The 22,989-nt window shown below is 46.9% G+C and overlaps 1 protein-coding gene across 1 annotated transcript in view; it reads left to right on the forward strand.

Annotated features, from left to right (window-relative positions):
* The window catches only part of LOC134096156 (protogenin A-like), a 35,803-nt gene extending 14,742 nt beyond the window's left edge, over positions 1–21,061 (forward strand). Inside the window, exons 4-20 of the mRNA XM_062549910.1 lie at positions 1,010–1,154; positions 1,253–1,386; positions 2,506–2,802; positions 3,044–3,203; positions 3,742–3,989; positions 5,827–5,991; positions 7,095–7,400; positions 9,200–9,388; positions 16,273–16,368; positions 16,846–17,032; positions 17,286–17,413; positions 18,150–18,320; positions 19,477–19,659; positions 19,986–20,109; positions 20,247–20,382; positions 20,471–20,607; positions 20,689–21,061. Coding sequence (XP_062405894.1) covers positions 1,010–1,154; positions 1,253–1,386; positions 2,506–2,802; positions 3,044–3,203; positions 3,742–3,989; positions 5,827–5,991; positions 7,095–7,400; positions 9,200–9,388; positions 16,273–16,368; positions 16,846–17,032; positions 17,286–17,413; positions 18,150–18,320; positions 19,477–19,659; positions 19,986–20,109; positions 20,247–20,382; positions 20,471–20,607; positions 20,689–21,061 — 3,179 coding nt within the window. The remainder of the gene's footprint in view (positions 1–1,009; positions 1,155–1,252; positions 1,387–2,505; positions 2,803–3,043; positions 3,204–3,741; positions 3,990–5,826; positions 5,992–7,094; positions 7,401–9,199; positions 9,389–16,272; positions 16,369–16,845; positions 17,033–17,285; positions 17,414–18,149; positions 18,321–19,476; positions 19,660–19,985; positions 20,110–20,246; positions 20,383–20,470; positions 20,608–20,688) is intronic.
* Positions 21,062–22,989: the final 1,928 nt, after the last annotated feature.

Genomic DNA, 22,989 nt, shown 5'->3' on the forward strand with positions numbered 1-22,989 from the left:
GCTAACTGTTCACTATCGGATATCTGATTTGTGTTCTGCTTCTCATTTGGGTGTGAGCCAAGATATTCTTTTTTTTTTTGGTGAGTGAGAGGATTTGTATTGAGAAGAATTGGCTCTGGGCTTGTGAGCTAGTCTACATCGCACAAAACACAGAGGGCCTTCCTGTTACTGTTGGCCTATTAAAGGGATATGTATCATCTAACAAACTGCTCTCCCTGACAGTAAGAGGCTCAGGTCAAAAAGCACATTTGGCTTCAGGCATCAGCACAAGTACGGTCTTGCAGATTCTGCCCTTGTAATGTATGCCAGATTGTGTGCAGACTTTAGTTTGACGTCAACCTAAAGTTGGAGACCCAACATTGTAGTTTGTCTACTTCTTATGACGTAAAAATCTTCAAGTTGGCAGATATGTTATAATGTCTTAAATGACCCATAGTTCCAAATAGAGATCTTTTTAGATTCTTCTTCAGATCATTTTTACTGTAGTTAATTGCCTTTGACCCTTACACAGTTCAAATTTTCCTCATCCAAGATAGCTTCCAGGGTGATAATGTATTCATTAATTTAAACAGAGTATTGATATAATATTTCTGGAGGCTCAATAGTTAGCTGATTTCCATAAATGTCATTGACTGGAGATTTAACCTTAAGTCTTTTGGATGCGGAGGATTGTGTTGATGGATTGGAATACATTCAACCTTGGCTATCTAATGCTGCACTGAGGACGCCCACAGGAAAGTCTAGAGCTAACATATGAGTGATGATCTGGTCTATAGATCCATGCGAGTACACTGGGAGGGTGTCGATATGAATAATCACATAAGCAGGGTGCAACTGGCATAAAACGGATGATAATACATATTTAATCCAATGTGTATCCAGTGTGTGTGGGAGAGGTTTATGTTTATGCTAATGTATTGTGAGCTGGCCAAACATCGCTGTTTCTGCCGTTCTGACATGTACATTGTGCCCAATTATTGTTGACTAATACCATCTTTTCTTTTTGTAGATATTTACCCTTTTACAATCCAGCCAGTATCAATTGTGGTCACCGAGGGATCTGTTGCTCGCTTCTCCTGCAAAATCACCGCGAGTCCTCCCCCCATCCTCACCTGGGAGTTTAACAGAGTCACCTTACCCTTGGCAACAGAAAGGTTTGTCCTCCTTTTGCGCTGCGTTTGCTTTGGTCAAGTCCAGGTGGTAATGGTGTTGCGTTGCAGAGAGCTTCATGAGCTTGTGTGTGTGTGTGCAGGATCACTGTGTTGCCCACCGGAGTGTTGCAGATCCAGGGAGTGGACCAGAGGGATGCAGGCAACTACCGCTGTGTGGCCACCAACATCGCCAACCGTCGCAGGAGCACGGAGGCTACTCTGACTATCACTCCAGGTGTGTGTGTGTGTGTGTGTGTGTGTGTGTGTGTGTTTATATGTGTGTAAGGGCTTTACTGAATATGACAAGGTCTAGAACTCCTCATATGAACTTTTGGTGGTAGGTTTTCTTTAAAAAAAAAAAAGAGCAACAAACAAGCTTTCTGGCAAAGTAGAAAATGTTATGACTATTTATATTACTAGCAAGTGTTATAACCTTGACATAGAGGTTATTGAATTGGCATTACTGGCGCTACTAGATCAGTACTTGGTTGAGGTGATGACCGTGCTGTTTTAATGTCCCACAACTCCTAGATCAGTACTTGGTTGAGGTGATGACGGTGCTGTTTTAATGTCCCACAGCTCCTAGATCAGTACTTGGTTGAGGTGATGACGGTGCTGTTTTAATGTCCCACAGCTCCTAGATCAGTACTTGGTTGAGGGGGTGACGGTGCTGTTTTAATGTCCCACAGCTCCTAGATCAGTACTTGGTTGAGGTGATGACGGTGCTGTTTTAATGTCCCACAGCTCCTAGATCAGTACTTGGTTGAGGGGGTGACAGTGCTGTTTTAATGTCGCACAGCTCCTAGATCAGTACTTGGTTGAGGTGATGACTGTGCTGTTTTAATGTCCCACAGCTCCTAGATCAGTACTTGGTTGAGGTGATGACAGTGCTGTTTTAATGTCCCACAGCTCCTAGATCAGTATTGGTTGAGGTGATGACAGTGCTGTTTTAATGTCCCACAGCTCCTAGATCAGTACTTGGTTGAGGGGGTGACAGTGCTGTTTTAATGTCCCACAGCTCCTAGATCAGTACTTGGTTGAGGGGGTGACAGTGCTGTTTTAATGTCCCACAGCTCCTAGATCAGTATTGGTTGAGGTGATGACGGTGCTGTTTTAATGTCCCACAGCTCCTAGATCAGTACTTGGTTGAGGTGATGACAGTGCTGTTTTAATGTCCCACAGCTCCTAGATCAGTACTTGGTTGAGGGGGTGACAGTGCTGTTTTAATGTCCCACAGCTCCTAGATCAGTACTTGGTTGAGGTGATGACAGTGCTGTTTTAATGTCCCACAGCTCCTAGATCAGTACTTGGTTGAGGTGATGAGTGATGACGGTGCTGTTTTAATGTCCCACAGCTCCTGGTGCTCGGCTCCCCCAGAGGCCTCGCATCGTCGCTGGGCCCCAGAACCAGACGGTGTCTCTGCATCAGAGCGCCATCCTGGAGTGCATGGCCACGGGGAGCCCTCGGCCAATCATCTCCTGGAGCCGCGCTGACCACAGGTCCATCGACGTGTTCAAGACCAAGGTGCTGGGCAGCGGCAACCTCATGATCTCGGACGTGAAGGCGCAGCACGCCGGCCTGTACATCTGCAGGGCCACCACCCCCGGCACCCGCAACTACACCATCGCCGTGGCCAACATCACTGTGCAAGGTGACTGCGCTCTCCCTCCCTACTCGCGTTTCATATACAGCACCACTCCTCTTAAGAACTGTGTGTAAATTAGCATTATGTTAGTCATTCATCACTGTGCAAGGTGACTGCGCTCTCCCTCCCTACTCGCGTTTCATATACAGCACCACTCCTCTTAAGAACTGTGTGTAAATTAGCATTATCTTAGTCATTTTGCTGGCTTTTCTCAAATGCTGAAGAGAATTGTTTGTTTGTGCCTCAGCTCCCCCCTCTCTGGTGGAGTGGCCTGAGAGTCTGACCCGTCCTCGAGCGGGCACGGCTCGCTTCGTGTGCCAGGCGGAGGGGGTACCCACACCTCACATCACGTGGCTGAAGAATGGCGAGAGGGTCCACTCCAATGGAAGGATCAAAATGTACCACAGGTAGAGCTCTTCCTCCTCTCTCTTGCTCTCAGTGAAGGTCTGAAATGTCACATCTAGTGTTCAGTTGGACAAATCAGAGCTGCCGTACGCCGTGCTCCACTGCTTCTGATTGGATGAAATGGTGCTCTTGTTGGAGTAATGGGAGAACAGCGTGAACTCTCTCCTTGGGAAGGACTGTCTTGTGTTCTTAAACGAGCTCATTTGTCCCCAGGAAGCCCTGGAACAATGAAATATTTATCAGCTTGTGCCTTCAGTTAGATGAGAGGGGCTTGAATAATTTACTTCCGGCTAATGGCATTTGAGTTGATTTTCTCGCTAATTTACCCCTTCATGCTGCCGCATCTGTCCCACTTTGTTAGTGGATTGCGTTCTCAAATTGGACAGAAAGGAGTTGGAATTGCTCACTGTTCTGGACCATTGGCTTTGTACATTACTTTGTGTGTGTGTGTGTGTGTGTGTGTGTGTGTGTGTGTGTGTGTGTGTGTGTGTGTCTGTGTGTGTGTGTGTGTGTGTGTGTGTGTGTGTGTGTTCCCCTCAGCAAACTGGTGATCAATCAGATCATCCCTGAGGACGACGCCATCTACCAGTGCCAGGCGGAGAATGAGCTGGGCTCGGTGCTGTCCATGGCCCGGCTCATCGTGGTCATGTCCGAGGACCGTCCGAGCGCGCCCAGGAACACGCGCGCCGACACCGTGTCCAGCTCGGCCATTCTGCTGGCCTGGGAGCGGCCGCTGTACAACTCGGACAAAGTCATCGCCTACTCGGTGCACTACATGAAGGCAGAAGGTGAGTTAACGCGGCACAGAGCAAATAAGGAGCTAAACGAAACCCAACGGGGGGAACACTTCCTGCTGCTGTCCTCCTCAGCGCTTTTGATGCAAGTGTATGTTGAAAGGGCAGTATTGATGTTAAATAGATGTGCAGCGGGTGAGATTAATGGACTTTGTAGCCCCCGGGAGTTAACAGTTAACACCGCTGTGAGTCCACAGAGCTCCCACTTCCTCCTTGCCCTGAAAATGGAATGTGGGAGATTGGCCATCTGTTGTTAATAGTGTGGTTGCTGAGCAGAGGTCAAGGGAAAAGAATGACTACACCACCAAAGCTAGAGGAATAGCTTTCGCCACCTCTAGTCCTTACAGCTGCCCAAAAAAGGTGTAGGATTCTACCCACTCCAGGATGTGAATTCGTAGTTTGACACAGAGGGACAAAAACACCTTCCAGGAGTAATTTTAATCCTTGTGGCGATTTTAGAGCCGTGACCTGTGCTGAGTCTTTTGTGTTTCCCCTGTGCCAGTTGAATAGTTATTGTTGATGAGAGGCAGGAAGAGTAAAATGAACAGTTAGTGGTGTGTTTTGTAAAGTCATTCAACTGCCTGTGGCCAGTCCCTCATATTGAAAGCTATTGAATGCAGAAGGAACACCTGTCAAGCTATGCCACAGTAATAGAGGGAAAAAGTCAGAAAATCAGCCTTTCCCCTGATGAATGGCTGCCTTCGTAAGTGATTTTGTTCACTTGATGAGAAGTTAGTAGCACATTTTGTTCCTCTGCCATAGAAAGCCTAGCCATTTAGACTGACAAGAATGGGCAGGACACTACACTACGTCTCTGTTGTCATGGGCAGAAAACATCGGAAATAAATGGGCGCTCCATTGAAGGCAGGAACTAATTAGCCTCCGTGTTGAAGTGTGCTAATCCCGCGCTGGAGGATCTCGGAGGAGGCGCAGGGAGCGCGCGCTGGACTCGGCCTGGAAGGCCGGCTTTGTCCTGCTCTCCCTTTTCACCTCAAGTCCAGCGCCGGGCTCACCAGGCACATTCAGGGCCCCTAACAAGGCGCTCCACTGTGTGCTCTCAAGAAGCCTGTTTACCAGGTCAGAAATTGGGCCAGGGCGATTCAGTGCATCCAGGCTTTAAGTGACTCCTTTGTGCGATCTTCCCCAAAGTGGGCTAATTAAAGTGTTATCAGGTGCAAGCTGTGGGAAAGTTTGAGTTATGGACATGTTGGTGACTTAGCGACATGTGTGACGATCTGACTAGTTTGATTGAGTTGACACTTTTGCTCTATGGTGGTCCACAGTGAGTGGCACTCGTTCAGTTTTTCGAAAGATCTTCAGAATTCTAAAGTGTGATCATTCAACAAGCAGAATGAATGGCTTTCCGAAGTCAAAGAAATTATACCTGAATTAGCCTATCCGGAGAATAGGTACTAGTTACACGGTGCAGATGTATCCTCAGTCTCACTAATCCACACAAATCTCTCTGTTATTGTGGGGAGGCCTGCTCAGAGTCAGAGGCGAATCCCTTTCAGGGGCTCTTCATTAACAACTCAAAACAACGCTCTCCTCATTAACATTCTCAAGAACATTTCTTTCATTGCTCATTTTGACAATGGGCCATTCATGACACTTTAACAGATATTGGAAAGCGTAAGTGTTTCCAGCAACACTTTTGTCACTCACTGACTTCCAGAGTTGTATTCTGGACAACTGCTCTGAGGCCTGTTGATTTGCATGAACAATAACAGTAGTCTCCTTTCCACTGTATTTATAGGTTACAAATTGTGCATGGTGTGCTGATGGGTGACTGTATACAGTTTTGACAACAAAGCCTCTCTTCTCCACCCAGGTTTGAATAATGAAGAATACCAAGTTGTCATTGGCAATGACACCACTCGCTATATAATTGATGACCTGGAGCCTGCCAGGAACTACACCTTTTACATAGTGGCCTACATGCCCATGGGAGCCAGCCGCATGTCCGACCACATCGTCCAGCACACTCTTGAAGATGGTGAGTTTGCTCAAGTGATACACACACACATATGCTCATTTGAATTCATTGAATGCACATTTCCAAAGCATACATGAAGATTCTTTTATTCAATTGCAGCTAGTTCTCTGTTATAATTGTGCTACCCACTTTACCCACCGAAAGTATTTTTGTGATCCATTTGGACCTCTGGGGATGTAAAGTGAGAGTAGATCAGTGGGTGTGGATGCTCCAGTGGAGAGGACAGATAGCCCTCACAGCCCATTCTTTGACAGAACAAATACCAGCTGCCCTCCCCAAGAAAGCACCGCTACAGGCATGGTGGCCTGCGCTAATGGAGGAGATGAAAGCACTTTCAGCTGGTTAAACATTAGGCTGGATGATATGTAGAGACCTGTCCTAGAGTGTTGAAAATACAACCTGTTATTTAACTCCCGCTAAAGGGCTCTGACCTCGCATTTCAAATCATCCTGAGACTCCTGGCCTAACTTTAGACCTTTCACAAGCACATTCCTTCTAATACAGGGAAGGACATTTATTTCCTTGCTGAATCAATACCCAGAGTTTTGTTGACATATTGTAGGAAAAGCCCTCTATTTGAAACTTTAGCTCAGGTGTAGACATATATTTCCTGGTGTTGACATATAGCGTTATTTATTGGTGGTGTTTAGGACAGCAGGCCAGGAGATCAAGGGCACATGGCGCAGAGTAAATCATAGAGAATAATATGCTTCTGTCTCATCTCAGCATGGTCTCCTACTCAGTTTCTGACTAATGGTTGTGTCTATCAGTAGGCTGTAAGGAGTGCTGCCCCTGTGAGGAACAGGCTCGCACCTCACATATGGAGGGCTGTGCTGCTTTCTTGTAGTCTTAAAGCAGCAATAAGGAGATTTGGTCAAAAACAAGTAATATTGTGCTGCAAAATCTTTTTCACGGGTCATCTTGACCTGGACCTCAGATATGAAAGACACCGCTAGACACAAATAAAACACAATGGAATACTGTCAGATAGCTGCATCCATCACCACCACTGCCTTCAGTATCAGCGCTAGTAACTGCTGTATGGTTGTATGGGTCTGTGGCGTGTAGGAGAACACTGAACACCTCTCCTCTGCCCTCCCCAGTGCCCCTGCGTGCCCCTGAGCTCAGCCTCACCAGCCGCAGCCCCACCGACATCCACGTGTCCTGGCAGCCGCTGGCGCCCAAGCTGAGCCGCGGGCACGTCTCGTCCTACCGGCTGGCCCACCGCACCAGCACCGACAGCAGCATCACGCAGCTGGAGCTGGGGGGTCACCTCACGCAGCACCTGCTGGAGGGCCTGCACCCCGACACCATCTACCTGGTCCGCATCTCGGCCGCCACCAGGGTGGGCTGGGGGGAGCAGTCGGCCTGGACGTCCCACCGCACGCCCAAAGCCTCCAGCACCAAAGGTACGCCTGAGCTCCTGTCTGAAGTGCCTGCTGTCAGCAACAAGTCTGGCATACATGTCATCGCAGTAGTGAAACATTTATGAAGTCCTGTGCTGTCGTTAGATAAGTCACTTTCATGCGTCTTTTTATGAAGTGCGGTATGAAGTGGGTATTAGTGCTTAGACGATAACCTACAAACTGTACATGTTAAGTCAATTGATATTCCTCCCTACTGTGTTTGCTATGTATAGATTAAGCAAACAAGAACGGGCCGCAACCCTGAAAGCCCTCAGCAAAGCGTCCAGCGTCCCAAACCATACCGTGCACGTATATGCAAATGCCGGTGGCTTTGAAGTCCACTGAAAGCAAAGTTCATTGTGAGAGAGAGAGAGAGAGAGAAAGATAGAGAGGGGGAAAAAAACAACACAAAAACAAAACAACGGCGAGTGGCCCAAAAGCTCAGTGAGATTAGTGTGAGTGGCCTCTCTGTGTGTGCGTCTCTGTGTGCTGCTGGGAGAGAGAGAGGCCCAAGCGAAGAGCGCGCTCTAATAATCTTGTTAAGGCATTGCATTTGTTACTCACTGACCTTTGCCCTGCACTGTCAGGAAACATGGGAATGGCCTCAGTCATGGGTCATAAAGAGAGAGACCCCAGCCTCCAGCAGCACACAGAAGAATAGGGCTGTTTAGGGCCAGAGGCTCTTCTCACATGGGGGAGGGGGATGCCTCTCTGAATCTCCCTCTAAAAAAGAGAGTGCATTTTCTAAGGCCTCTCCTGAAAGCCAGGTAAGCGTGACTGGCTAACCGGGAGTCCAGACCACATAGGCCTTTTTCTCTTGGTTGTGGGGGTCTTTGCTGCCTGCGCTTAGCTGCCCATAGAGGTGCCTGCTGCAGCTATAAAGAGTGGATGGGTCTCTGGAGAGGAGGGGGGCGGTGGGAGCACGGCCTGTTATTTCCATCAGATAAAGCAGGACAACAGCTGGGTGGAGACATTCCTAGTTGCGTCAACAAGAGCAGGAGCAGGAGCAGGAGTTAAGTCTACTCCCAGAGCCCTCCACGGCCTCGCATTCTTACAATAGTTTGGGCTCCTGCGTGCACCCTCCTGCGTCCACCCTCCTGCGTCCACCCTCCTGTAAGCCCCTGCTGGGTCTGGTACTGTCCATCAGCAGCGGCTAGAATAGACGGCATGGAGCAGAGACTCAGCTGGGACGCCAGTAGTGTATTAACAGTAGCACCCAGAGTCTCAGCTGGGACGCCAGTAGTGTATTAGCAGTAGCACCCAGGGGCCAGCTTCATTTATTATGCCACTGAATGTCAGGGTTTTTTGAATGAATGATTTTTTTGAAAATGAATACCTCAAAAAAAGAATCCGCCTACAAAATCGTTTTTAGGCTTGTGATCCTTTAAACATGAGCAGTAACCCCACCCTGTTATCATAGCAACTCTCAAATAACTCTCTGCTCTTCTCTCTCCATGACGTTTAATCAGACAGCTATCACACAGACTGTAGCGCTGTCAGTGTGCCCCAATTGTGAGTGTGTGAGCTGAGCTCCCTGATGCAGGTCAGGAGCCGCTGCTGTGTGTGTGTGTGTGTGTGTGTGTGACTCTGACCCGTCCTGTGTGTCCTGCAGTGCCCCTGGCCCCAGAGCCGCTGCTGTGTGTGTGTGTGTGTGTGTGTGTGTGTGTGTGACTCTGACTCGTCCCCCTGTGTCCTGCAGTGCCCCTGGCCCCAGAGCCGCTGCTGTGTGTGTGTGTGTGTGTGTGTGTGTGTGTGTGTGTGTGTGTGTGTGTGACTCTGACTCGTCCCCCTGTGTCCTGCAGTGCCCCTGGCCCCAGATCTGCAGCTGGAGGCCCTCAACTGCACCACCATCGTGGTCCACTGGAAACTGACCCCGGGCAACGCGGCTGGCACCCAGGGCTACCGGCTCTTCTACCACGAGGAGACCCAGACGGAGAGGCCGCCGATACAGCTGCGTGCCCAGGATAACCACTACACCATCGGAGGCCTGGGTGAGTGGCGTAGCCCTCCCTCTACCACCAGCACATTGCTATGGAGCTTTCTTTTTTCAACTATAGTTAGAAGATTTAATCTCTTGAAAAAACTGTGTGTTGTGTATTCAATTTTAGTGTCAAAGAGGAGTTACCCCATTACCCTCTCATGATTGTGTTAGTCATGAGTACATACTGTACGTGAAAGTATACTGTGCTTGAATCTGCATACTTGATTGAAGTTGAAACTCGGTTTGCTAAACTTCAGTGACCCTTCGTCAACCTATTCCGTAGAGCAACTGCCCATCTTTGAGCTGCAGAGAGAGGTCATTAGTTTAGCATAGAACAATGGGGGATCCTCCTATCAGGAGAAGCTATTGACAACAAAGAGCGCAGGCCTGATTGATGAAATCAGCCCTGTCATGGGAGATATGTGTCCCATCTCAGGAGGGCCCTTCCCTGTGAAAAGGGACCAGGACTCCCAGCCCTCCACCTCCTCACTGCCCGCTGACCTCTTGACCTCCCGAAACCTCAATGTGTGTCCACCCAGCGGTCGTCCAATCAAACTGTCCGGTCAGAGCAGAAAGGCCACTAAGGAGGGTCGGGGCTGTCCAGAGTGTGGAGGTCAGCTCCTCTCCTCTCCGCCCCGGCCATGTGTGCTCAAGGCAGCTCTCACGGCCCCAGAGCCAGCGGACATCTGACCATCTGTGGCAGCACAGGGTCAGCCATGCGGTCAGCAGCTGAGATGTAAATCAGGGGAGGCTCGGCCGAGCACGACCCTGTTCTGTAAGAGAGGAGGGGGAGGAGGGGGAGGAGGATGAGGAGGAGGAGGGGGAGGCACCCAGGAGCCGTAAATACAGTGGGAATCCTCCTGTCCTCTGCTCCTGCGCTGGCACATTGGTTTTGTTATGCCGTGCAGTGGCCATACTGTGAGGGGAACAGCGGAGACTGGACCAGGGGAGACAACACAAAGCAGAAAGTGAAAAGTAGCGCTCTGATACTGGAGAGTGATTTATGTCAAGTAGTTTCAACAACAGACTCCCCTTTTGTTTATTAATTGAAACACTGAAAAGAAATCAGCCTCTGTCATGGAAAGGGTACTTTATACAGTATAACAACAAAAAAGTGCCCGAGGCAAATTTATGCTGTGGGAAAACCTGAGAGTTACCACCTGCTTGAGCACAGACATACATCTTCTATTATTAACAAGCCATGACCTGGGAACCGAGCAGAACTCCTCTCTCTGGTCCACAGTGGGCTTTCAGTGTTCATTAGTGTCGCATTGGGCAGCCTTTCTGGTGCTCCTGCAGGCTGGGCCTCCGTCGGGCCGGTTGTGGGTGGAGGTGGCGGGGGGTGAAGGGTGGCCAGTGCCGGGGCTGCCTCTCCAGGAGAGTCAGGCTGTTATTTTGTGGGGGAGATTTATGATGTGTTTTATGACTGCTGTGAGCCCAGCCATTGGAGGGGCTCGCACATCAAAGCCGCCCATTGTGCTGCTCTCTCATGGCCGCAGAACAGTGTTTATTGGGCAAGAGTCAACCAAACTCAGAGCTGCGCTCACAGACAGTGCTAGAGGCTTTTTGTGTGGATGGACAGAGTGAACACACACGCTGGACACGTCTAATGCTGCGCAGGGTCTAAAAGGGTGGCTGTTGAGGTGGTCTTGTTTAACCAGTGACTTTGTCAAATCCATTCTCACAAACAAGACTAGACTTTCTTCTGAATGTGAAATAATTCCATCATCCTAGTTGAAGAAAATACAATAAAGTGACTGATTTAGTGGTTCCATAGTGACCTAATTGATATAATTGGAAAAGATAGTAGGACCTGAAGCGTGTTGTAGAGAATCAGAAACCTCTGACTAATACTCACTTAAACGCTGCTCAGGCTGGAAAGCCTAACTAAACCAGGCAATGAAAGACGAGAGACGAGACATTTTTATTGTATAATTAAATAGTATATGAGATGTAGAAAGGATGGTGTGTTGGTCTGTAAAGCGCTGTCCCTATGATGTTCAGCTCTCTTGCCTGGCCTGTTTGCCTGCGGCTCTCTTCCTAACATCTCAATATTTACAGCTCCATAAAGGTGACGGCCTCTCTACAGTAATTGCTTTGTGTTAAGTCTCCTAATATAGGGCCTCTTTAATTAAACTTGGGTGTCCTTTTCCATTTGGGTCAGGTTTAATGTTCATGTTTACCTATAATTGAGTAGTTCATGGCTGCATTTGACCTCGGAGAGGGCATTTTATCATTGATTTGATTTAATTCAAGTGACAAAGCATGACTTAAGCCTCTTAATAAACCATCCAGATGTGAATCCACTCTAATGAGGGAGTAGTGAGTGTGGAACACATGAATTGTTTGTAAAGGTAGATTTCAACTAAATCTTTAATGCAGTCAGCATCCAACTGTGGTTCTTGGCCCAGTGGCTAGCACAGCTTGTGAGTCATAAATGTGCTCTTGATCGTTGTTGTGTCGTGTATGACAGTGTGTCCTGTTATAAAAGTCTGTGTGTTGAAAGATTCCGTTAGATCCACTGCACACGTCTTCTACCCATAATGCCTCCATTGTGTGCCATTATAGTGGACCATGGCGAGCGGGCCAAGGGCAGTGGGACCTGTGGCTAGTGGCGAGTAAACAGATCTGTCTTGTACAATCTTAGCTCACGGATGTGTCAGTAGCCCGGGCTCCCATACTGAGTCATGTTGAGAGAGAGTGACACTGCACGTGCTCAGCTCGCTCTCTCCATGATGAATGGCTCTTCCTGAGAGGAATATGAGCCTTTGAAGGAGAGCACTGCCTCGGCGGAGGCCTATGACAGGGTGTCGTTTTCCCTGTTTTGCTTGTTCCTCTCCCGGAGTGATTGGGGTTAAAATACTGCCCGAGCCTGTGGCAACCGGTGGACAGTCTGAGATTTATTTGGCCCGCTACAGGCCATCCTATGGAGCCAGTGGTGTTTGCTCCGTGCACAGATCCACTATTTCATCTCGGGTGTCAAGAGAGAGATGAGATGCTGGGGACATCAGTAGGCTTCCTGCTTTGATTTAAACAAATGTTGACTTCACTGGCTATCTGTGGGGAGAAGGGCCCCCTATGTGTATGGGCACAGAGGAACATATTGTCCAAGTAGCGGTGTGTGTGTGTGTGTGTGTGTGTGTGTGTGTGTGTGTGTGTGTGTGTGTGTGTGTGTGTGTGTGTGTGTGTGCGTGCGCGTGATAGTGATATGGCACAGGGGGTTCAGTGTGTGGGAGCGCGAGCTCTGCTTTCGAGGCCTCTGTGAGCAGAACAAAGCCCTGACCTCCCACAGGATCCACACATGCCCTGCTCAAATCAGGTGACCACGACCCGCCCAGGAATGTGCGCTTCATTATTTTATACTCTATGGTGCTTCATTATTTTATAGTCTATGATGCTTCATATTTTTATAGTCTTTGGTGCTTCATTATTTTATACTCTATGATGCTTCATTATTTTATACTCTATGATGCTTCATTATTTTATACTCTATGGTGCTTCATTATTTTATACTCTATGGTGCTTCATTATTTTATACTCTATGGTGCTTCATTATGAAATGGACACAGAGTTCATCTGCCATGGAATGTTCTTTTACATGTATTCAAAGCTGTTTCCATGTAAGACACATAGTTTGTTTACATGTAAAGTTTAGTGAGTAGTGTTGCTAGCTCATATAGGGGCTGTATCTGTACGTGGGACTTGGTGTTGTTGAATAGACTCAAGGCTAATACATGCCTTCCTTTGAGAAACCAGTTTATTGTGAGAGGCAATCAGTGCAGGCATGAGTGACTGCACGCTGAGGTGTGTGTGTGTGTGTGTGTGTGTGTGTGTGTGTGTTGGTGTGATGAGGCATTATCTCTCTCTCAGTGTGCATTTTTAAAACAGAACCCCCTCCTATTTTATTGGCAATATAAGCAAATAACAATCACTATGTTGTTGAATTAAAAAAAATTGAGCTATTTAACACCCTACATATTAAGTCTTCCCACTGCCACTGCCATTTTTTTTTTTTTTTTGCATTTTCTCACAGGATGACCATTTTATACATACACTCAAAAGTCTCTTTGGTTAAAAGTGTTTTTTAAACACCCAAATCTAAACCTAGAATTGTTTCTAGTTGTCCATCATATACTGTATAATGATGTTAGTTTTAGTTTTTTTTAATAGCATTTTTCTGCTTGGTTACCCGGCTAAACCCTCCCCCTCATGAGGCTCCTCCCACTGCAGGATTTAGCTTGCCCAGATTCCATGTCAGAGGTCACGGCCCAGATGTCACCCCCCCTCTTCTCTCAGTGCGTAATTGCCCCAGGCCTCTATGCAGAGACGCAGGGCTCACTGCTGCGCTGACCTCCCTGACCACTACCCCTAAAAAGATGGAGCCTGGAATCGAACATAGTCCTCAGGCATGGAGCTAGGGAATCATGACAGTGGGATTTATTTTGTTTTTCAAAGTCAACTACAGTATTTGCAACTATTCAATATATATTTATTATTTATTACCATTACTATAACTATTTATAATTCATATATTTCGTAGTTTTGTAGGAGCATGATGACCTTTTTTTGGTCATCAAGCTTTTTTTAAAAAAAAAACAACATTTAAAATCATAATTTATTGTAAGTTGTTTAGAATATTGACAAAAGTATGTCTTAAATAAAATATACACATTTTTCATCTATTCAACTCTTATCAGCACACTTATCTGCACTAAACTGAGAAGAGTTTTCCCCTCCTTCCCATCTTCTCCCAACTGCAGCTGGGGGGTATTTTGGGAGGAAAAAAGGACTCCACTCCTATTCCACACCCATGACCTGGAATTCCTGGAGTTTTTATCTGGGCCCGACCCTTGACCCCTGGCTGGCTCCACTGAAGCTTGTGGATCCCTGTCACTGCGCGCTCTCCCCCTCCAGCGACCCCCCCTCCTCCCCTCCGACCCCCCCAGAGCCTCCCTGGCTCCCAGAGCAAGCTGATGCGCCCAACACCCAACACCTCACTGTGCCTGTGCCTGTGCTGCTGGGGCTAGCAGGCTCAGTTTCCTGCTGCCCAAAAGGTGGCACCTGAGCAGCTGAAGGCGTCGAAGTGACGCGCTTATGCAGCCACGGAGGTGCCCCACTGTCTATGAGGGGGGTTGTGGCGCTCGTGGGACATTTCCAGCAACTTTTCTGGGGACAAACTTCATTTGAAATCACTTTTGAGCAATGATACACATTATTTTTGTGTGTGTGTGTGTGACTTTGAGGAATGAGGAATCGTTCCTGTGCTTTGGTCTGTAATGAGCACTGGTTTCACTGGGAGTGGGTGAGACCTGAGAGAGTGATATGCTTGCCACTGCTCACAGTCCTCTCATTAATCTCCCTCAGATGCAGTGTCATGTAGCACTCTCTAGTGGCTGCAATGAACACTACAGGGTAACTTGAGTGCACCGTGCACCATCTGGAAGGTCTCACAAGTTCCAAGTACCCATAGCTAAGCTATATATCTTTCTCAGTGGGCTTATACTATTTGAAAAACACATATTTCAGGCTTTCAGGCTTATGTAAAGCCGAAATTTGTTGGAGTAATTTTTAAACATTCATGTATGGTTCACAAAGATTAATGAAGAAGTTATTGGCATTTGTTGTCTCCATGTTGACAGCATTCGATGCATTGTATATTCATGAATCCATTAGTATATAACATATATTGAAATTGATGGTGATAATATGTCTTCGGCTCCGACATGTGTATTTAAAGAATTCACTGAAGCCCTGCTTGAAGTGTCTAATTATCTGCAGCATACTTTGAAATATTGAGAAGGTGAGAGTTCCAGGTTGGCAGTAACTCATTACTTTGAGATATGTTGTGTTATTTCTGGAAGGTCCCCAAGGTTGCTGTAAAAGCTTCCTGTAATTGCCCTGCTAATAGTATTCTAATGTATCCCAGTGAACCCGCTCTGCTTCCTCATATCAGTCACTCTGTGACATGAGTCATCAGGATCAGATTAAGCGTGTCAGCCATGTTCTGCGTGTACACTCTTTCACTTCACCTGGAAATAAATGTGAGCAGGGTCCTCTGTGTTATGTTGAGTTGTGTGACGTGAGTTATCTTTTTGAAAAATATACTCCCTGTAATTGCCGTTCAGGATTTAACGCTGGATACTCCTATCATACTGTGATCTTTTTACCTCAGTAGACAAGAACCAGCAGTGGTTTTTTTTTTTTTTTGTGATTTGATGCGATGCTGAGATATATATGCCTTTTAAGATCTTTGTTCCAATAAAGGTTTGGTAAGGGCCCTGGTTTTGGCCGTGTGACTGACCACTCCTTGGTTCCCATGGGGCTATTGTGTCCTGCTGCGGTCCCTTCCCCCTGTGCTGCAGGCTGACTGGGCAGTGGCCAGCGGTCAGCAGTGGCTGGAGGTGGGGTGGGGGTGCAGGGTGAAAGCCACCCATTCTTCTCCCAGCACGCTGACAGTGTGATGGATGGGGTGCTCATCTTTTGTGCTGCCCTGGGCAGGCTTGTGGAGGGGGGGGGGGGGGGCTCATCTTTTGTGCTGCCCTGGCCAGGCTTGTGGAGGGGGGGAGAGGGGGGGGGGGGCTTGGGGCGGACGGCTGTGGTGGTCAAGCACTGTGAGCTCTCAACGCCACACATCTGCCATAGAATGGCCCCCTGACCTCCAGCACCCGGCACCCACTCCAATCACACACACACACACACACACACACACACACACACGCCTGAGTCAGCAAACGCCCTGCTGGCCACTCACACACCTCTCTGCCACCCTCACGGTCAATTATGGATCGGCACGCGGGGGTCATTATCAATGCATGGAGGGGGATGTTGATGGCCAAGTGACAGTGTCAGCAAAATGTCTTATGCACATATGTTGTCTTGTCTTTGAATATACAGACCCCAGAAAGAAGTATCACGTCAAGCTCCTGGCTTACAACTTCATGGGAGAGGGATACCAAGCAGACCAGACTGTCAGCACCCCTGGATGTGTCTGTAAGTGGCTTTTAGTTTTTCCGTGAATAAATGTATCTTATTGTATTATGTCATGTATTGAAAACATGTGATGACGATGGGCTGTCAAGACTACTATGCTATGATTTTATTCAGTGATGTAGTCAGACAGTGGCATGAGCTGCCAACCTGCTGTATCTAGAATGAATGAATATATACTTTTTTGATCCCGTGAGGGAAATTCAGTTCTCTGCATTTAACCCAATTTAACCGAATTAGTGAACACACAGCACACAGTGAACACACAGTGAGGTGAATTACACTACCCAGAGCAGTGAGCTGCCTGCCCAACCAGCGGTGCTCGGGGAGCAGTGAGGGGTTAGGTGCCTTGCTCAAGGGCACTTCAGCCGTGGTGGACTGGTCGGGGATCGAACCGGCAACCCTCCGGTTACAAGCCCGATGCGCTAACCAGTACACCACGGCTGCCCACAAATCTAACAAATCCTCTTTCTGTCATAGCCGTCCGTGATCGCTTGGTACCCCCGCCACCACCCCCTCACCATTTGTACGCCAAGACCAACAGCTCCTCTGCTGTGTTCCTGCACTGGGGCCGGCCTGCCTTCACTACAGGCCAGACGGTGAACTACACGCTCCGCTGTAATCCCGTGGGCTTGCAGAACGCCTCGCTGGTGCTCTACCTCCAGACGTGAGTGCTCCACGCTTGTCTCTCATGACACAGGCAGCGTAACGTGTCTACGTCTCCAGCGCTTTAGTTCAAGATGTGTTAACAGGCTAGTAAAACAGGATGTGACATGTTGTATTTTCCAATATATCACCAAGGCAAATGATGAAACACCTTGACAAAACACCATAATGCCATTTCTGTGTGCACCTGAGGTGTGCCGTGTACATCCTTGTCATTGTAGTCATGTTTGAAACACCCTGTTGTGCTTCTGCAGAGCTGAGCAGAGTCTGCTGGTACAGGACTTGGAACCCAGCACCCGCTATGAGTTTGCAGTTCGTCTCCACATGGACCAGCTCTCCAGCCCATGGAGCCCTGTTGTATACCAGAGCACACTTTCACAAGGTGAGCATCGAGACCCTCCACCACTCACACATCTCACATGCGCCAATATGTGTAATCAATGTTGTAACTGATGGCACCTCTAATGATTAGACCCCTATTTGTTTATTTTGCATTGTAGTTGGGAAATATTGACCGGTGATGTAGGAAAGCCATTCTTTTGTTCAGGGAGCTTCCATTGTTCCCATGAATACTCATGTAGTCAGATCATTGAACCTCTTGTTAAAGTGGACAAAAGGCAGGAGACCACCATTGATTGTAAGGTAATCCCATTTTAGGTTGCCACTGGTCTGTTGCTGAAATCAAGAAGCACTCACTCAGATAGTGTATTTGACCTGATTTAGCTAGCTGCTAACGTGACTCTGTTCCCAGTAGCCACTAATCTGAAGCTGAAGTGTGGCTTAAGTACAGCCTCTCTGTACTTCTAGTTCTCTTCCCAAAAGGCCACAGGCATTTAGTGGATTTGCAGAAAAGGCCTCAGCAGCACTAAATTGATTGAACATGGGAGTGTGCCAAGTATGAATAGATCACAGGCCCTCTGGAGACCTCCTGTTGCACTCTCCCTCCTCCCGTCAGGTTTACCGTAGCACAGTCGGGTAAAAGCCCCTGAGTGTTCTGCTCCTATCAGATTTGAGCTCGGGTTGTGCTCGCTTCACTGCCAAAGTAGACTTCCTGCCTTCCTGGTCCAAAAATGCTGTTTTCTAGAGACGGTGCTCAACTCTCATCTCCTCTTCCACAGCCCCCACACAGCCGCCATCTGGAGTGAAGGTGACGCTGATCGAGGACAACACAGCCCTAGTGTCCTGGAAGCTGCCTGATGATCCCAATGTGTCTGTGTCACAATACACCATCCTCTACGCGTCCCGCAAGGCCTGGGTGGCTGGCGAATGGCAGGTGCTCCAAAGAGAAGGTGAGGAGAGACAGAGAGAGAGAGAGAGAAAGAGAGGAGAGAAAGCAGTTGCTGGGCAGAGAGGTCTGCAGGGAGTCCTTACAGACCCCTGACACAAGCCCCCTCTCCACACCACAAAGCCGATTGGAAATCAATATCTCATTTCATCCTACAATCCATATCTGTATTTGTCATTCATCTCTTGTGATTCCTGTCTGCCTTTAGATAATGGTCTGTTGTCTTAGCAGTCAGACAATACACGTTTAGGAGTTATTGGATACAGAGTTACATTAAAGTATACAATGTCCTAGTCTGGCAAAGTAACAGTGACGACTGTCAAGCAACAAAAATAGTATATTCTACTGACACTGCCTCCATTACATAAAGTGTAGTCCAAAGCCCTGCATGAGGTTCAGAAATGTCACAAGATGTTTAACAAGGACATATTTATGAACAATGAATTCCACCCAAGATTCCACAAGCATATAAATTGGGAACAAATGGCCTATCCAAGGTACTTGGGGAAGAAAAAACAAATTTGCTGATTTGCTTAGACATGCTGACATTTGACTGGGCACATATCTTTGACACAGTCAGCTGCCAATTTTTTTTGCTTTTAAGCTCCTGGAACTGCTGGTAGGTTTCTGAGCAGCAGACATGTAATTGATAGCAGATGACTCCTTGAAATGCACGGCATCTCCGCCTCACTCCTGAGCTGTCGTTGTGAAGGGTCAGAACCGGGGTCGTCCACAAAGCCCCCCCGCCCAGCTCTGGGCCCTCTGGGGTGTAAATCACCTGGAGCTCTGTGACAGTTACTGTTGAAGGTTTGGCTGTGTTACAGCCAGGGGCTGGGTGGTACAGGAGGTTGGAATGGGCACGGCTCTCGACCTTTGACCCCCTCTTGTTCTCTGGGCACACGGGTCGCAAATAGCTTCTCCTCTGCTGGGAAACTTTTATGTTTTTTTCCACTGTGCAGTAAACCTTGGTTCTTCATGGTTCAGTAGGACCATGGGAGAGGCACTTTAGAGTCACCTTTAGTTTTGGGACCACGGAGAACATATTGATGACCACATATTTCTCTGCTGGACAGATGACTCGGCATTCTTTTTCTCTCTGTTTCTGTAATCATATTTCAGGCATACGAGACTAACTGTCCCTTTCATGTTTGCATTCACAGGGAGCATCACTATGGCTTTGCTGGAGAAACTGGAGGCAGGGAACACGTACCTGGTGAAAGTGTCGGCCTCCAATGAGATGGGTGACGGGCCGTTCTCCAGTGCAGTCGAGCTGGCTGTACAAACCGACGGCTCTTCCTCTGGCCACGTCCCCAGACGCTCGCACGGCTCCTCTCATGCCACAGGTCAGAGGAGCTCTCATGGAGCAATATGACCAGAGCCCCCTAGTGGACTCCTCGTGTAACTCCACTGTATATATTCTGTTAGAAAGGCTGCAATGAATATTTATTTACACCAATGTAAACCTTCTCTTGTAAAGGCTGCAAGTCTAAAAATGCACTATTTTAAAAAGTTTAAATTATTCACATTGTAATGTGGCCCTGTGAATAACAGATTTGCTTCAGGCAGTCAACATGGTTCAGCTGCTTGGGAAAAATGAAGTATCTTTCTAGTGACACGCTAGGGGACTTTTTGTTGATTAATGATTAATTATCAATTTTGTGTATTGCAGCATTTTCTGATGGGTTCTACCACCTGGACCAGAAGTCGATGACCGGCATCATTTTAGGAGTCTGCGTAGCGCTCACCTGCATCATCATCTGTGCCTTAATCCTGGTGTGTCGGGGCAAAGACAGGTAATCTAGCGAGATTGCCATTATCAGACCATTCTGCTGTCCATATGTTTCCTTTCAATGACCTAACTGGTTAATGCTGTAGGTCTAGACCTATTGTCAATTGTCCAAAGTGTGATGCAATCATATTGGTTTTATAGGAAATCCTGCACAACAAAAGCTGTGAGGCAAGGTGGAGGCCCGATCCCTGCCGTCTCTCACTCGGCTGGAGAAATTCAGGTGGAGAATGCAGAGGTTATGGTGCCCATGATGAGCGACCATTTTGTTGACGCCAAGGTGAGAATCAAAATGGACAATTAATTCTTGCTTTAACTTGCTTGTTAGAAAATGTAAGAAAATTAATTCCAAGACTTTGTCATTTTAGGGAGGAACGAATTTGATCATAAATAGCTATGGCCCTGTCAACACAAATCCCGAAAAGAAGAATAAGAAGAAATGGCTTTTCTTTGAGAAGGAGGAGAAAGAGAAAGTCCAGGTAAAAAGAAACATAACCAAGTCGATGTAACACACCTTCCATGGCTCTTAACAGTCTGTTATATCATTAACTTTTCCTTGTATTATTACACAGAATCAGTGGAAGAGCCGTAGCACATGTTCCTACCAGCCAGGAACCACAGTCCTGTGCTACAAGGAGGAGGCCCAGCACCCCACCTCCCTACAGGTTCTGTTCAGCTCGTCAGGAGACACGGAGGGCTCCCAGAACAGCGAGGGCAGTCATGAGACTGGGGATTCAGGCCGCTACTCCCATGACGAGATGGAGATGACCAATCTGTCGTCAGGACAAGGCAGTCGGCCCTCCTCTCTGCAGGGCGTGGAGAGTGATGGGTCTGAAGGTGACTGCGTCCTTGAGGTTCCGTCATCTGACCTCGCTGTGGACATGAGAGAAGCCACAGGAAGGCCTTGCCAGGAGCAGCAAGAGGTCCCAGTAATTTCTCAGTCTGCACTTTCCCTGTAGCGGTGTGAATGACCCCCATACCTCTATCCCTGCCCCCATCCCGTCATCCCGGCCTTTCCACCTCCCTCCTGTTTCGATGGACAATGAGCAGGAAGCCAAAAATCAAGAGGCGACTTGGAAGACTTAGGCTCTGGCTACATATTTATGCCAAAGACCTGTGTTTATTGAATGTCCCCATTTTTACCTTTTTTCTTCCCTTTTTTTGTGTATGTCTATTTGTGTAAATCTCACCCACCATGAATGTTTCAAAAAGATTGTCAAAAAATGGGAAATATGACTGTTACATTTTCTGACATTATTTAAGTTTGTCACTGGAGCAAAAGGGACAATGGACCTCCCTTTGCTGACGATCTACCTCAGTTTACCTTGCGTAAACATCAACTATGTATTTAATGTCTACTTACATATGCTGTGGGTAACCCCACTGTCATAACAATTGATACTTCCTGATAGCAATAATTTGCTTCAATTAGCTTAGAGTTGTCTTCTGTTTTTTCTGTTTTGTCTTCTGACTTTTTGTTTTGTTTTTTGAAGTATGGGATTGTAAGTGCACTGCATTTCCTATTTTATTTCTCACATACATGCAGTACTAGTGTACTACCGGATATTCAGGTGAATGCTCTCAGGTATATAATGATATGTTTTTCCACATTCTTACACATTATGAAGAAACCCAGGAGTGTGCGGTTTAACTTATTTGAAGCCCTCACATTTCAAGAAATTCCAAAGATGGGATAAATGTTGCATTATTTTTTCTATGTATCTGGAAGTGCATATGCCCTTTCAATCCCTGTTTTATACTACCTCGTTTTAAGCATTTTTTTGTAGTGTATTTTTTCCTTAACTCAGGGAACAAGGTTTAGTACATTTGAACAAGCCATGTGTTTTATGATGTTACATGGTTGATTGACAGGGTTTCATCTTTGAGCTGAACTGCTCATCATAGTTGGAGTAGTTGCCATAGGACTGTTATGAATGTTTCTCTAGATGCTTGTGCCAGTTGCAGCTCAGAGCCTTGTGATACCCTTTTCACTGGTGGAAAAGCCTTTTGTATTAAGGACTATATGGCTGTGCTATGGCAGGTGTTTGTTGTTTTATTGCTATTTTCTTTTTTTGTGCTTATAAGAAAATGTCCCAATATAGCAGTGTTGTTAAGCGCAACACAGCTACCCTTAAAAGCTTTTGAATAGCCTTAACATGGATCAAGCTCCTTGGATCTCAGAGCTAGGAAGCACAGTTTCCTTACCAAAGATATTTTGAGGGAACTCTTTCATGGATGATGACAGATGATTGAAGAATGAATGTTGTTTAAAAAAAAGAGTGGAATCAGTGAAATGGAAGTGAAGAATGGCTTTAACACCAAAAACATTATAACATATATATTTTTTCTTGACTTAAATGTACTGCTGAGTACATTCTATAGTTACTTTTGTTCTTGAAATAGTCAGTACTATTTTAGAGTAGAGACACGAGTTTAGCACTTCTCTCAGATTAGTTTCAGTTTTTAGATCACTCTGTCTATGTGCAACGGTGACTTATGCTAATGCCCAAAGAATAGTTTGCTTCTTCAATTTTTGTCCTTCTGGTCTTTATGAATACCTGAGGATAAGGGTTTCCTCAGACCAGGCCAAAGGTGGAATGCAGTGCCCTGTGGATCAGCAAAGATGCTGCTTCCTGTACAATGAAATGCCTTGCACATGTGTGCCCCCACTCTGTGACCAAATGAGTTGAGATGCGGGTAATCTCCCACAAAGTGCTCCTGGGGTGTAGGGCACTTGATGATGTAAAGTAATAATCGATTACAAGTGCAAAACAACCAACTAGTCCAGATTGGTTTCCTCCTATGAGATGTTGCAAGTGTGACAGGATATGTTTATATTATAAGTGAAAATTATATGCAGAGATATGTATTATATTGTATTTCCTGT

The sequence above is a fragment of the Sardina pilchardus genome, chromosome 11, assembly GCF_963854185.1.
Source record: "Sardina pilchardus chromosome 11, fSarPil1.1, whole genome shotgun sequence".
NCBI classification, from domain to species: Eukaryota; Metazoa; Chordata; class Actinopteri; order Clupeiformes; family Clupeidae; genus Sardina; species Sardina pilchardus.